This window comes from Elephas maximus, chromosome 2, assembly GCF_024166365.1.
Source record: "Elephas maximus indicus isolate mEleMax1 chromosome 2, mEleMax1 primary haplotype, whole genome shotgun sequence".
Lineage (NCBI taxonomy): Eukaryota > Metazoa > Chordata > Mammalia > Proboscidea > Elephantidae > Elephas > Elephas maximus.
The window spans coordinates 187,572,042-187,588,622 of NC_064820.1; the positions used below are offsets into that span (position 1 = coordinate 187,572,042).

The following is a 16,581-nucleotide window of genomic DNA, read 5'->3' on the forward strand; positions in this document are numbered from 1 at the left end:
GGCTGTTAGCTCAGGGGGCTGCAGCAGCTGGCAAATCCCAAGCTCTGAAGATCAAGCAGCAGGCTGCTGGCTCACATCCCAAGAACTGGAGATCAGAGGATGACAAGTAGAATGCAAGATCCAGAAACAGCTTTGCTAGAACATCCATATATATTGGATGCAGGCCATGCCCCCAAGGAAACTGATTGGCTTTCAACTGATTGGCTTTCAATTGATTGGCTATTCACATCAGATCACAAAATGGAGGATGATTACATAATATCTGACAAACCACTAAAAATCACGGCCTAGCCAAGTTGACACATAACCTTAACAATCACAATGCAATATCTACTTGGGAGCTATGCTTGTTATCCCTATTTTATAACCAACTGAAAAGGAGAAAGGTCTGGTCACTTGCTCAGGGAAACCAGAGAGTGAGATTCCAACCCAACTCTATATAGCTCCAAAGTCCCTGTTACTTCCCCTAGTACGTGGCTGCCTCACAGAGACATTGTTACCTTTCTGAAAGAACATTCTGGTTTATTTAGGGGATAGAGGTTATGTGTACACACAGCTATGATAAAAGCAGAAATGGTAAAGGACGTAAAAGAGGTTCAAACTAGCAGTAATGAGAACCTGGAGAAGGGCTCCTTCTTTGGAAGTAAATTCCCTGGAAATTGAAGTCCAGCAATCTTTACTCTTTGGTAGGGAAGCTGGTGCACCATGACAACAGCCCCAGTAACTCCAGGGCTAAGCTGGCTGGCCACATTTCACATTGTTTCAGCTGCCTAGGGATTACCTTCCCAAGCCTCTTGCAACTCTACTGACCCAAGTGAGCACTGGCAGGTTTAACCCCAGTGGCATTTTTGTAAAGCTGTCAAATACCATGTAGAACCGATTGGAGAATAACCAGAGGCCCCTGTCCTGCCACCAGCACAACTGTTTACTTAGCGACAGTTTTAAGCCATTACCAAGTATTTTATGAACTCTTTGCACCTGAATCTGGGATAGATGGGCCCAAAGGGCCCCAGTGGCCTGTTCCTCTTCCTATGGTAAAGCCAAACTCATACAAAACAGCTGTGAACCACTGTCTGGCTCACCCCACCCAAAGTTCTCTCATCTGGTGAGGGCTTTTAATCACTGTTTTCACCTAGCTTTCAGTTCCTTCTAAAGAATTCCTGGCAACATTAACCACTTAACCTCCAAATAACCAGAAATCCTTCACTACCTCTCCCATGTGTAGGGAAAAGAGGAAGCTGGAAGGGGAAATGAACAGCAGAGGTCAATAGTGTATGGACCACATAACAGACCACACTTCAGCCTATCTTGTCTAAATGAGACAACTGAGGACCAGAGAGATGAAGAAACATGCCCAGGGTCACACAGCTTGTGGGTGGCAGAGCCAGTATGAGGACCTGGATTTTCTCACTCCATTTCTTCTCTATAGGACTACTGATGATCTCAGTCACTCCACTGGGGTTGCTAAGTTTTCTGCTGTGAGTCTTCTACTCTTGCTTGCCTTCATGTCCCCTACTCCCAGGGACAGAGGGAGCTATATGAAGTCCTAATGACATCACCGAGACCCGGGATCCAGTTGTACCTGAAATCTTAACTACCATTGGACTTTTCCATTACATGAACTAATACACCTTCTGCTTAGATTAAACTCACTTTTTTTTCTCATTTCTGCCTCTTGCTACATAGTAGTATTACAATAGTATGTTATTGTTAGCTGCCATCAACTTGGTCCCTGACTCATGGCAACTCCACGGACAACAGAACTGGGCTACTGTGATCCATAGGGTTTTCACTGGCTGATTTTTCAGAAGTAGATCACTGTAAATATTCTTTCTCAATAAATATTATTTCCTTTTCCCATTACTAACTGAAATATGCCTTATTTCAAGTCCATAGCCTTTCCAAAAGGTATTGAGTATTGAGCAGCTTTGGTCTCTAGGTCTAATAATACAAGAGAGAGAGTCCAGAATCACTGCTTCTCCACGTGGTGCACTAGGGAGTGGCCAGCCACAGAGTGTCCACATTTAGCATTCCCAGGAAAACTGCTCGCTGTGTCTGTTGAGACATAGTGCTCTTTGAAAATACAGCCCATGGCAGATGTATACACACTCATGACTGCACAGTTATTGATTTCTAATTTGTACCCTGCTTACTTCCAAAAAGGCCCTGGAGTGGCTGACAAAATAAGACAGAGACACAATAGGGGCATTAAGAAAAATCAAAGATCAAGCCCAAAGGGAAAAAAGGCATTGCTGATTATAGCTCAAACCTGGGTTAATATGGTTGTTTCAATAGATAAATAAATATGTATTTAGCTCTCAGCTTTTTGTCAGCTATTCAGAATGTATAGCGATGGGGTCTCTTTCATGTCCGCAGCCCAACACCCAGCACAGAGGTCAGCCTGGAACAAGTACCTAGGAAAAGCTAACTGAATGAATGAATGGTGGATAAAAGAACTAAGGCTCACTGAGAGCATTGTTATATACACAGGCCTATCTCAATCATTTATTCATTCATTCATTCAACTATCATTGACTAGTTTCCTATATTGTGCCTGGTGGGGGCATGGAGTGGGATGGATACCAACAGGAATCAAGTACAGTTCCTGCCTTCAGGGCCACAGCTCTCTGGCTTGAAGCAAAAGCTCTGTGAGCTTTATCTCAGTGCCCATAGCAACTCCGAATCTCTCCATGGCCCGCAGAGAAAGGAGATCATAAACAGGTTGTGAAGACTGGAACTGCAGGAATAACAATAATTATCTTGGGGATTATACAAATAAAGCACTTTAAACCTTGTAAGATACACACACACCATTATACTATAGGATACTTTTATATAGCTCTTCAGTAGGTAGAACGGTGAGGAGGGGGTCATTTTTTTACTGATGAGGTTATTGGGTATTTAGGCACAGATGGGGAAAGTGACTTTCCCAAGCTCTCTTAGCTAGAAAACGGCAGTTAGAACACAGCTCAGGTGTTTCCAGGCCCCCATGCTGCCTGCCTGGGCCTGGCCTCCAGTATCTGAGAGACTTCTTATCACAGCCTGAAATCCCATCTCTGCCTGGATCAAGACCAGTACGAAAGGCCACAGGTTCTGTGAACAAGAACCAGCCCACCTAGAATCCTGCAACAACTGGACCACTCAGATCCTACCCACTCAATATTGTTCAGCAGCTCCAGCCTCACTTTTCCTAGAAACTGATACTGAAATTCCAGATGACTAGCATAAAATCTGCATGATTTAGTTAAGGGCAGGTTGGGAAGGTGGAATGTAGCACTCGGCTGAGAGAAAGCTATTAGGGGAACATTTAAGGAAAGAGGTACACAGGGAAGTGGAAGTTAAAAACCAGGGTGGTTTCCCATATGTCTACTTTGTACTGCTTATTCAGGTCTGCTAGGAACTCAGGTCTGCAGAACTGTACTCACCCACCTCACACCTACCGAGGTGGATGCAGATTGGAGGCGTGGAAGGGGAGGGGCATGTCCTTTCACCCTTTAGCAAAGTCAGCTAGGGTGACTGAACAAGAGGAATTGAGTGCACAGCAAGAGGAGACCTTGACAAAACACAGGTGTGTCCTAGAGAAGGAAAGCAAGGCCACTGCCCCACCAGAACATCAGCTAACCCTTTCCTGTCGTTGTTCCAACAAAGTGCCCTTTTAAAATACATTTATGTATATACCGCGTGTGTGTGTATGTATTCCTAATTCAGAACTCATTCTTAAGTGAACACGCTGACATGTGTTTTACATTTTCCAATTTATCCAGGGTCTATATGCATTGTTTGACTGCATAAGTAGGTATTAAACACAGCCATTGGACATGAGCATGGTGGCCACAACCTTGGGGCCTCCCCAGTCATGTTAGAGTCTTACCGGACAGGCTGTAAATCTTGCTGCCTAAATTCTAGGCAGTCAGACCACGTATCACATTACTCAGGAAGTCAAGCTTGGGGCAATCCAGTTCACTCCATGACCTACACTAGTCACGGCCCACAGGACTTTTAGGTTCAAAATCATGGATCTGTTCACTCTCAATAATTAGCACTTTGCTAACAGCCATAATGTATGAATCACAATTTCCAAGCCAACATACATCTCCAGCCCCTGAGCTTCCACACTCTCACACTGAATAAATGCACCGAAGTATCTCCAACTCTTCCCTCCTCATTTATAGCCTGGACCATTCCAGGAGATAAAGCAAAAGTCAAGGTGTTTTTTCCTTCTCCCACAAAATCACAGACCTCAGAGCGAAGGTTCCATGACTAGTACTGGTAGGAAGCAGGCAAAGAGCAGGAGTTGTTCCAGGCAGCATAGCGATGAGGTTGAATGTTTACTCCAAACCAATGCTCTCCGGGACCATTGGTAATCTTTTATTAATAAACTCATCTCAAATCCCACACTCAGGGCATTTCAGATTCAAGTAAAATGGAAAAGTTTCCTCCCTCCTTGCAAGGGATGATCCACTACCAGAAGTCACTAGTCTTCACTGCCCATTTAAGTTGTCAGTCTCTGAAGGAAGGGAACAAGAAAGTTGAGCCTGGAGGTATGTGTAGGAAGCTCCTTTATTTTCCTCCAATTCCATTCCCTTCCACAGGCACGCCACTGTCCTGCTCCCAGTCTCCATGCCAGGTTCCACTGGATGGGGCTCCACGTACAAAGACAACCACAGTCTCCACATCACTAAAGTAAACCAAGGCACAGGGCAGGAAACACAAGTCAACTCTACTCACAGTCTGGTGAGCTTCGGGGTGCTCTGGAAAAGCAATTCAGGAAGGACTTGGAGCTTATTCTTGTTCAGGCGCCTAAAGATGGAAAAAAGAATGAAAGGATGTCAAGAGGACGTTAAATGGCATCAAGTGTAATCACAGGTATCACTTCAATCAATCAATCAATCAACAGGTATTAAAAGACTCTCCAGATCTTTCAGGGTGGAATGGGCATCATGCATTAAGGTATATGGTGTCTTTACGGAGCTTGTAGTCAAGAAGGGTGTATGGGACAAAGGTCAGTCATAAGCAAAAACACAACATGCATGCTGCCACCCCCCTGTCCCAAGCCCAGGACAAACATTACTCACTGATCACAACATTCTCTACCACAGAGTCCTGACTAGGATTTTAAACTTCTCTTACTATGTGTTCCAGGCAGCACTTATAACCTGATGGAGCTGGAATGTAAAATGGGCCCCGAAAAACATAAATAAAATACCAGAGAGAATATTCCAGATCCTAAATGGAAGGGTGGTGGTGGCAGACAGCAGTTGCTATAGGATCAAAGAAGAAGGTAAGGCAGATCCCCACTGGTTGAGAGGCCATGCGGAATCCCTGCTATTTTTCTGGCTCTTTGGACCAATGCATGGCTGCATGTTAGCTTTCATGGGTCATTGGCACTTTTGCCTTTGAGGACCCATTCCTCCATAAGAAAATATTTTAAAAGTATATTTTACAACCATGTAGTCATAAAAAGGAATATATTAATATTATTGGTAGAATTCTCACCTTCCATGTGGGAGACCTAAGTTCGATTCCCAGCCAACGCACTTCATGTGTGGCCACCACCCATCTGTCAGTGGAGGCTTACGTGCTGCTATGATACTGAGTAGCTTTCAGCAGAGCTTCCAGACAAAGATGGACTAGGAAGAAAGGCCTGGTGATCTACTTCTGAAAACAGCCAATGAAAATCATATGGCTCATAACGGTCCAGTCTATAACCATCATGGGAATGGCACAGGACTGGGCAAGGTTTCCTTCCATCATGCATGGGGTTGCCAGGGCCAGGGGCTGACTTGAGAGCAGCTAACAGCAACAACAGTGTATGTTATAATATTTTTTTTCAGTCTTACCCATTAATCCATTGCCATCAAGTTGATGCTGACTCACAGCAACCCTACAGGACAGAGTAGAATTGCCCCATAGGGTTTCCGTGGCTGTAATCTCTACGGAAGCAGACTGCCACATTTTTCTTTCTCCCACGGAGCAGCTGGTGGGTTTGAACTGCTGACCTTTTGGTTAGCAGCTGAGTGCTTAACCACTGCACACCAGGGCTCCTTTGTCAATCTAAAAGTTCAGTTTTTCTTCTAATTCTAAAAGAAATTAAAACATTTTTGTGGGCCTCTAAAAGCATTATGGGCACTGTTCTCACTTGGCCTAATGGAGAAGTCGGCCCTGGTTCAGGGAGCAAGGTATGGGCACAGGGAGGCCTCTGAGGTAACTCGAGGTAACACTCTGTCCCGTAGGGATGTTTCACATTGGATGGTAGCCAACAGACCTAATCAGAGTCTCTCCTGAGAATTCTCAATACTAAATGTTCACAGAGAAAAAAGGCCATCTGAGTTTCCTGATGACACCGAGCTATTGTGATCTCCATGAAAGCTGTTCTCCTGAGAGCAACTTTTAGTCCAAGATGGAGACCCTGTTCCATGCTTGCTCCATGCCCCCATGCCAGTGGAGGTGTGAATGGGTCTCTTTCAGATATCTTGAAACTGCATAATCAATGAAAGGGGACAGTGGTGGTCCGTGGTAGAGTTCTCGCCTTCCGTGTGGGAGACCTGGGTTTGATTCACAGCCAATGCACCTCAGGCACAGCCACCACCCCTCTATCGGTAGAGGTCTGCATGTTGCTGTGATGCTGAACAGGTTTCAGTGAAACTTCCAGGTTAAGACAGACTAGGAAGTAGTTAGAAAGGACTGGCGATCTACTTCAGAAAATCAGCCAACAAAAACCCTATGGATCATAACGTTCACATTCTGTGTGTACATGGGGTCGCCATGAGTCAGAGGCCGACCTGACAGCAGCTAGCAACTCTTTTTATACTAACCCCCGAACAAGTGGGTGCCATATACAGCATGGCTGTAATGCTCTGCTTAGAGTGAAATAAATATGTCCAATTACATGGGATAATGGTATTATCCCTATCTGAGAGCTAAGCAAAGTGAAAAAGCAAAGCAGTAGCTTCATCCCAGCTTCTGGCCCCAAAGCCCATGTTCTCTGCACCATTCCAAACAGACATGATTTCCAAGTGAGAGTCTGCTCCTATTTTTCCACTTTCATCCCAGGTTGAGGGCTGAAAACTTAAGGAGGAAAAACTGGGTAGAAGGTGAAAAAAAAAAAGTCGAGCATACAAGACAGGAGCACTGAAGACCTCCTAAGATAAGCCTCCTGCAGGAAACAGAAGCTTGCTCCTCAGCCCTGAGGGGTTCCCACAGTATGTGGGGGCGTGTGCACTGGGCAGAGAGGCTGCCAGTGGGACTCCTGCTCAGGAGGAGGCAAGGCTGGAAGGTGGGATGAGACAGCCTCTAATCCTTGCCCACCTCCGAGGCAGCTGACTCCCTCATCAACACTCTTCTGACCGCTCCAGGGGCCCCTCTTTGTCACTGAAAGGGGAAGAAAGGAATGGCCCAAGGGAGGAGACAAGGAGAAGGAATGTAGTTACTTGTTCCTATATTTCACATGTGCTGTTAGCTGCCATTGAGTCGGTCCTCAACTCATGACAACCCCATGACTCATGACAGTCGCTGCCCAGTCCTGTGTCACCCCCATGATCAGTAGGGGAATGGACCGTTGTGACCCATAGGGTTTTCATTGGCTAAGTTTCGGAAATAGGTCACCAGGCCTTTCTTCCTAGTCTGTCTTAGTCGAGAAGCTCCGTTGAAACCTGTTCAACATCAGCAACATGGAAGCCTCCACTGACAGGCTGGTGGTGGCTACCCATGAGGTGCATTGGCCAGAGATGGAACCTGGGTCTCCTGAACGGAAGGTGAGAATTCTACCACTGATCCAGCAATGCCTCCAATCAAAATAATTAGCTAATACTTATTAGCATTTACTCTAAGTAGAGCACTGTTACAGGACTTTACATGTACTCACTTAATCTGAATACAAGCTCAGCCCTATTATTATCTCTTCTTTACAGATGAGAATTCTGAGGTCCAGAGGGGGTAAGTAACTTGCCCAGAGTCACACAGCAGTAGGCAGCAGAGCCAGGATTCAAATTCAGACCACTGAGGTGTGGTGTCTGAGCTTTTATCCACGACACTGAAAATTTCTACCAAAATGCCAAGCACAATTGTAGGCACTAAGCAAATGTTTCTTCACACACAGTCATAATCAATCCTTTACAACAGTTGGAAGCCACTGGCCCTGGAGAAGGCATGGAGTTATGGATTTGGGGGTTAGCCAGGGCTTGGCTCAGGACTGGCTGTATCAAGCACCCACTGTGGGACCTCAGGCAAGTTATCTATCCCTTTGGGCCTCAGTTTCCTATCTGCAAAATAATCCTACTTTCCAGGGTCACAGTGGGTTTTAAATGGCACAGTGTTTACACATGTGCAGTAAGAACTTGTTGTTGCCAGCTCATGGCAACCCAGGTATGCAGAGTAGAAGTGCTCCCCTGGGTTTTCAAGGCCGTGACCTTTCAGGAGGAGATTTCCAGGCTTGTCTTCAGAGGCACCTCTGGGTGGGTTTGAACTGCCAACATTTCAACAATAAGAACAGGGCAACGGTAGTAAAAATAATGCTTATTGACTCCAATCGCATTCCAAGCACTGTGCTAAAAGCTGAGTGTGCATGATCCCAACTGCAGCAGTGCTTGGAACCAGGTATTTCATTATCCTATTCTCACAGACAGAGAAACAGAGTCTTGGAGAGGTTGAACAAATTCCCCAAGGGCACAGTGTGAGAAAGTGGTAGAAGCAGGATGTGAACCCAGGTGGTCTGACTCCAGAGCACTGGTTCTGAACCACTACGTTCCTCGAAGTCTTTCAATAACGCCAGCTCCTTCCCCTTTCTTCTTTTTCTGCTTCTTTTCATCCAGGGTTGCCACCTTCTCTACCCCAACCCTGAGAATGAGCCACTCTGAATATATCTGCCCTCCATGAAAAGGGCTCCCCTGGAGGTCCCCCAAGCAAGAATTGGGTCTCTATGTGGGACTGTCTGGAACCACCCTCTATTGTCACAGCTGTACAAAGACTGGCAGGAGTTACATTCAGACAACCGACACTCCAGCCTAGGGACAAGTCCTATACTCTGGTCCACCACTGCCAGCAGAGGGTAGGGTGTTTGGTGTGTGAAAAGCCCTAAACTAGAGTTGAAGTTAAAAATAAAACCAGCTTGGCTCTGAGACTCCAGGAAGGGAAGGAATCATTTCCAGTTCTCTTTGCCGGTATTTGTGGCTGGACAAAAATAAAAACATAACCAAATTTAGCCAATAGTTCTCTGCCTGCTGCTGCAAACCCTGAATGAGGATTCCAAGGCCGCCTGGCTGGGCTCTGCTTCCAACAGCCTCTGAGCCTCTCCCTCCTCTGCTTGGGCAGCCTCATGCTTGTTCCCTATCAGAAGAAGCTCGATACTACATCTCATTTCCAGTTTATACCAGGATTTGTTCATGTTTACTTAGTAAACCAAGTCACCCTAAAAGGTCTTCTTCCAAAAACGAATGAAGGTTCCAGGCCACAGAAAGTATACTTCCCATGTTGCTGATGTGAGAGCAGCACCTGGGCAGAAAAATGCACTCCTCTCCTGATAGAGGGACAGGTAAGCACTGGGGTACAGACAGTGGCTACTACCCATGGCACACTCCATCACTTGTGCCATCTGCTGCTCTGGCACCTGGGCCCACAGGTGGAAACCTTCTGCTGTAGTTGAAACTGGCAGTATAGACCTGATGCCCGGATGGAAAGCAGGACTGAACGGGACCCACATGAGGGCAGACTCCGAGGAGGTCAGGAATCGGGATATGGGCCTGATCAACAATGAGATAAAGTTCACATAGACGCCCCCTTTCCCTCTAAGACTGAAACTCCTCTGCTTTCTCCAGAGAACATAAAGGCAAAAAGATCTACTACTTCTGAGTTACAACGTCACACTGCTTTCTAGCCTGAACTATTAAGATCCAAGAAATAAAAACTTGTCTTTGTGAGACTGCTGACGGTTTTCTTGAGAAGTTTTTACCATTTTGTTTCCTGAATTCATTCATTTATCCATCCATTCAACCACCCACCTACCCACCTATTCATCCATCCATCCATCCACCTACCCACCCATTCATCCATCCATCCATCCACCTACCCACCCATTCATCCATCTATATATCCCTCCATCCCTCTATCATTCCAGTCATTTGAATACACACAAATGGTTAAAACATGATCCCTTTCTTTAAGGGTGTCTTTTTTTTTTTTTTCTTTATGCTGGCGGAGAAAAAGACAGATAAAAAAACAAAAAGTATTGTAAGCAAAGGTGTGGGAACGCAGGGAAGGAGCAGCTAACCCAGGCCTGGGTGAAGAAAGGCTTCCCAAAGAAAGTGGTTTTGAACTTAGTTTTGAAGCATGAGTGTAACTTTTCAGGAGGCAGAAACAGAGAGCTCTGGACTTAGCAGAATGCACATGACCATGGAGGTCTAACAGACCGCAGAGCACTTGAGGAGCAGTCTTAAATTGCTGCAACATGGAAGTGACTTGAGAAACACAAATGAGTAGCTGTAGAGGTAGGCAGAGGTCATAACCTGAGGGCCCCTGTAGGTCATAATAAAGGATTTGGGCTCAGGTTTTCACTGAGGGTCATTGGGAGCCATAGAAAGGTTTCGAGCAATGGAGTGATGATTTGTTTTCGATTTTAGACATTCTCTCCAATGCAATAAACCTGGTTTGGTAGAGGGTGAAACTGGAAACAAGGAGACCAATTAAGAAGAATCTTGAGGTAGTCAATGTGGCTATGGTGAGGACCTGGTTAAGAGTGAGAGGTTACAGAGTGAAGAAGACAGATTCGAGGCATAATAAACGGTATTTTGTGATTGCATGTGAGGGTTGAGGGGGTTAGAGGAGTAGAGGTGTTAAAAGTAGTCCCTAGGGATCTGGCTTAGGTAACTGATCAGTCAAAATTACCCATCACTGATGAAAAAAACTAAGACTTGAACACTATCAGAAGGTGTGTTTAGATTCAGCATTTCTATACTGCTGAGGTCTCTCAAATATTGACAATTAATAGCAACAGCTAGTAGTAATATACCGAAACCAAGACTTTAATACTGTCTTGATTTATTACCTAATGTGGGTCTCATCTTTCCATTAAGATCCTTGAGAGTAGGAAATAGATCTAACATGTCCTTGTGTACCAACAGCGTCCAACAGCACCAGGCACATAAGGGACTCTCAAGAAGAGCCTATTGAACTTCATGAACAAATCACAAGGCAGAAATTGCCAACTTGGGGAACCTGAAGAATAAACAGCTTTTCTAGGCTAGGCAAAAGGAGCCATGCTGTCTGGAGGTGAACATGGCTTCCAAAGGGCCCAGCATACCTGAGTCTGTCTGAGTCCTTCAGAAACTTCTTGACAATTCAGTTTCCAGATGCATCTGCCTTATCAACCTGAGCCAAAGAGCCTGGCAAGGCCAGAAGGGGGTGGGGTCCCTGCTTCTCTCTGACTAGGTGAATGACAGGATGAGGGGCCTTCAGGCGGAAGGAAGCTGGTATGTCAGGGCCAGGCAGGAGCACAGCCAGTCCCTTCCTTTTCTCAGGGAGGTGCAGAATGTCCAGCTGCCTGACTAAGGCCTGGAGGGGCAGAAAGTCAAAGTGTGATAACTCTAAAGGTCAGGGGCACTGTTTGCTTTAGTAATGAAATCAGTTGGTTCCCCTTCCCCAGGTACTTTCTTATGCAGCCTGGATGCTTTCCAACTTTACTGGTACTTTCAGGAACACCAATACGTCTAAGCAACAAGGGCCAAAGCGCCTTTGTTATCCAGAGAAGCAGCTACCAAACCTCCCGCACAATTGAGAGACACAGGATTTCCCGTGCCTGTGGCTCGGGGCCAGGAAACCCTAGGGATGAGGCAGTCTCACTGGCCACGTAGGCTCTGGCGGAAGGTCAGAACCATAGAGGCTGCCAATCCCAGCGGACTGATTCAGACCTATACGAGGACAGGCTCCCAGAAGGTCAGGAATCAGGACGTTGGCCTGGCCAATGATGAGATAAAGCCCACACAGATGCCCCCTTTCTCTCTAAGATCAAGCTCTTCCACTGCTTGCCTCCTGGGGTAACAGGGAATGTGAAGGCAAAAAATCCATTGGCTTCTGAATTACAAGGACATACTACTTTTCAGCCTGAACTACTAGGATGTGCAGATGGCCCTGTAAGTCAGAGGCAATCAGTGAACATAAGGGGAAAACAGTAACTTTGGAAAGTCCAAAGAGCAGAGAGCCCTGATATGGGGCTGGCTTGACCAGGTCCTTGCTGTAACCACTGATAGCCCCACATTTGCCTGGTTTCCTCACCTGCCAAACAAAGCAAATTCAGGCATTTGTCCTGCTATGCAAATATTCATAATACAAATTGAATTTGGGCTGATCTATTCACTAAGGAGCTCAATTTGTGACAGTTCTTCGTTACCTGACCGTCATGATCAGAAATCTGTGCCTACATGTGAAGGAGGAAGCCAATGAGCCTGCAGTGCCAACATCCACAGCCACTTCAGTTAGGTGACTGGCTGCTCTTCGGTATTGGGGCTTCTTTTGGTTTCCCCGTTTTATTTATTTTTGTAACAGCTTACTGTGGACTGCCAAAAGAGCTAACTGCTCAGAAGAAATACAACCAAAATGTTCCTTAAAAGCGAGGATGGCGAGACTTTCACTCATTTACTTTGGAGACATCATCAGGAAAGACGAATCACTAGAGAAGGACATCACGTTTGGTAAAGCAGAAGACCAACGGAAATGGGGGAAACCCTCAATGAAACGGATTGACACCACTGTCACAACAATAGACTCAAATACACCAACCATCATGAAGATGGCACAGGACTGGGCAACATTTCATTCTGTTATACATAAGGTCGCCATGAGTCAGAGCCGACGCGATGGCAACTAACAATAAATAACAGCAATAATGGGCCAAGAGCTACGATTTATTTGGACAGTTTAGAAGCAACTTGTTTTTGGTCTTGTCTTCCATGGTGTTCAGGATTTGCTCAGTGACATTCAGGTTGGCTTATGTCAGTTTTGAAATGTTATTTTTAGTTTGCAACTTCAAAATCTCCTAATGGCAATTAAAAACCTTTATTTTTGACATTTCTCTGGAAAAATAATTTGTTTTCATAGCCTAAAATTCTTGCCCCTAAGCAGTTTTTTCTCCTAACAAAATTGTTTATGAGAACTCTTTTTAAAAATAACTTGAAGATTAATTTTAAGAATACAATTATTATGTAATAGCAAACCATGTACCGCATGGGATACCTGAGAGGACTGAATGGTTTTACATCTGTAAAGGCCTTTACAGTGCTTTGCAAGTGCTCAGTAAATGGTAGCAGTTGCTGCTATTGTTATTACCATTATCATCATCCCTAGACACCCCAAGTGGTCAGAAATACACGGAGATTTATTTCTCTTTCAGAGCTGGCTATATTGGTCAGCAAGGCTGTTGGCAGCAGCAAATGAATTCCAAAACCTCACTGGCTTAACTCACATAAAGGACCTGCTCCACTTTGTATGATGCTGTAGAGAACATGTGACCTCCAAGATCGCTGAGCCAGGGAAAAGCAGAAGAGGGGGGAGGCAGAGCAGCTCTTAACTTCCCTGACCTAATAATGACTCATATCATGTCTGCTCTCAGTCCATTAGCCTGAACTAGTCACATGATCCAAACCTGAGTGCAAAGGAAGCTGGGAAATCTACAGGAGCACACAGGTATTTGGTGAGGGTTGCAACGGGTCAGAATTGACTCAATGGCAATGGGTTTGGTTTTTTGGTTTTGGTCTTACAAGTGGAGCAGTGGTTAAAGTGCTCAGTCACTAACCAAAAAGTCGACAGTTTGAACCCACCAGCCACTCCACAGGAGAAAGATGTGGCAGTCTGCCTCTGTAAAGATTTATAGCCTTGGAAACTCTATAGGGCAGTTCTACTCTGTCCTACAGGTTCGCTATGAGTCAGAATTGACTCGATGGCAGTGGGTTTGCGTTTGGTTTTATAATAAGGATGAGTGGTGCAAATGGCTAAGCACTCTGCTACTAACCAAAATGTTGGCGGTTTGAATCCACCCAGAGACACCTTGGAAGAAAGGCCTGGCAATCTGCTTCTGAAAAACCAGCCATTGAAAACCCTATGGAGCACAGTTCTACTCTGACTTATGGGCTCGTCATGAGTTGGAGTCAACCTGGCGGCAACTGCCTTAAACATCAAAGTGGCAGTAAGGACTTCTTTGTCTTCTTTCCCTTCCCTCCTTTTCTTTGCTCACATATGGCACTTACTATGTGCTAAGGGCTATGCTTGGTGTTTTATATGCATTATTTCATTTCACCCTTAAAGCAACTTTTGAAATAAATACTGTTATTTTCATCATTTTACATAAGGAAATTGAGGCACAGAGAGGTTATGTAATTTGTCCAAGGTCACACACACAGACAGCTGATGAGTTAGGTTTAGACGGAGGTCTCTCTGACACCAAAATCCATGTTCTTAACTCCTCATCATTCTGCTTCCTTAACTCTTTCTTGCTCGGTTTGAACATGAGATCTCTAAGCAATCCTAGGAGGGAGGCATGCAATAAGGAGTATTTGCTCATTTTATAGCTGAAGAAACTGAGTCACGCCAGACCCATAAACTGACCCTGTGCCCTCCTGGTCTTACTATCTGAGGCCAATTTGCTGGTCCTGTCCTGCTGGTTTCAGAGAGAAGAATCTGAGGGCCCCAGGAAATCACTGTCCTGGAACAGGAAGGATGCCACAGCCATCTGGGGAGGGCATTCATCCCTGCTCCACTCTCAGGCCCAGTGGGTCTGTCCATTCAAAGCTTCTCTGAGGCTGTACTCAGCCTCTCCCTGCCCATGCAGGTGACTTTACGCTGAGATAGATGTGCAGTTCTAGAAGGCTCTGGGGCCTGCTTGGTCCAGGATCTCACCTTGCTGGAATCTAGCTCAGAACCCCAGCCTGAAAAGAAAACAAGCAACCCCCCACCCCTACCCCGTTTTCCATTTGTGTCAAGTTGCAATTGTCCCAGAGGGTCCCCAAGGCTGTAATCATTATGGAAGCAGACTGTTACATCTTTCCTCTGCACAGCAGCTGGTAGGTTTGAACTGGCAACCTTTCAGTTAGCAGCCAAGTGCTTAACCACTGTGCCACCAGGGCTCTTTTGAAAACAAGCACAAAGCCCCCCAAATAACTCCTTTTGAACTTCCTGCACCTCACGTTGGACCAATTTTCCTCCAATTACATGGCTCTTAGGGAAAAAGCGGGCACTCCAGTACTCTGAGCCTGCCTTGCCTTTGACCCCTGCCCCAGCTGCTGCCTTATGCCCAAATACCTCCACATCCAGAAGACTTTGATTTCAGGTGGAGAGAAGGAGGGTGGGAGAGAAGGGCAGCTGCAGTGGAATACAACTGGTTCTGCACAGTGAGTGAGCCAAAGGGCGCCGAGAGTCCTCTTGTTCCAAGTGGCTGCCCCGCATGGGCTGAAGTCATTTTGCCCAGAACAACGCAGTGGAAGCCCAGCGGCTGTGGGCAACGGGCTGCATTCTCCAGGACTAAAGAATGAGCAAGAATCTTTGGGAGATCCCCCAGCAAACTGTACATGGAATTACATTAATATAGTCAGGGCTCAGACCCCATGAAAGTGTGTGTAGAGTGAGCAAAAACACACACAAACACACAGCACATCCCAGATATAATATCCATGCAACTTATCAGAGTCCCGTAGGTCCCTCAGAGCTGGCCAGATCCATTCCAGGCAGCCAGGCCACTTGACAGTGGCCAAAGTTGAGATCCTCATAGTGACCTCTTCATTCCACATGTCAACAGTGCCAGTAGGGCAGGCATGTCCCCAGGCTCAAGATGCCTGGATGCCTTCTAAAATAATCTGGTCTTGCAACTTTCTCTGCCTCAGGGTTTTTGCACATGCTGATCCCTTCTCTGGGAATGCTCTTTACCCTGCTACCAGGGTGGCTGCAGGGATGTTGAGAAGTGGTCAAGTTCTAGAAGCAATCTGAAGATGGAAGAATTTGCTGATGCACTGGAGGTGAGGCCCGAGGGAGAAGAGTCAAGGACGGCCTGTGCAACTGAAAGTTTGTAACTGCTGTCACTTGAGATAGAGGAAGACCATAGGCAGACCACGTTTTGGGAGAGGGATCAAAGGGTTCAGATGTGGACATGTTAAATCTGATATGCCTATAAACATCCAGTGGAGATGCTCAATAGACATGTGGATATATGAATATGGGGTTCAGGGATAAGACCAGGCTAGAGATGTAGATGGTATTTAAAGCCATGTACCTCAATATGGTCACCATGGGGGATGAAGATAAAGAGGGAAGAGGAATAAGGACTGAGTCCTGGGCTGTACAAACCTTTAGAAGCCAGAGAAAAGAGGAGGAACCAGCAGCCAATATGGTAAGAGAAGAAGCAAGAAAGAGTGGGGTTGTGGAAACCCAGTGAAGCTAGGTTTCCAAGGAGGGAGGGAGGGACCAGCTTGTCAAAGTCTGATGAAAAGTAGAGAAAGCTTGTGGAGGACAACTGAGCATTGGAGTTAGCAATATGGAGCTCACTGGTCCCCCTGGAAAGAGAATCTTGGTGCAGGGATAGGCATGAACTATTGACTGGAGTGATTT

The 16,581-nt window shown here is 45.8% G+C and overlaps 1 protein-coding gene across 2 annotated transcripts in view; it reads right to left on the reverse strand.

The window, feature by feature from the left end:
* The window catches only part of SLIT3 (slit guidance ligand 3), a 783,747-nt gene that overhangs the window by 636,313 nt on the left and 130,853 nt on the right, over window positions 1-16,581 (reverse strand). For both annotated transcript variants that reach the window (XM_049874285.1, XM_049874284.1), the window contains exon 4: window positions 4,729-4,800. In XM_049874285.1, coding sequence (XP_049730242.1) covers window positions 4,729-4,800 — 72 coding nt within the window. The remainder of the gene's footprint in view (window positions 1-4,728; window positions 4,801-16,581) is intronic.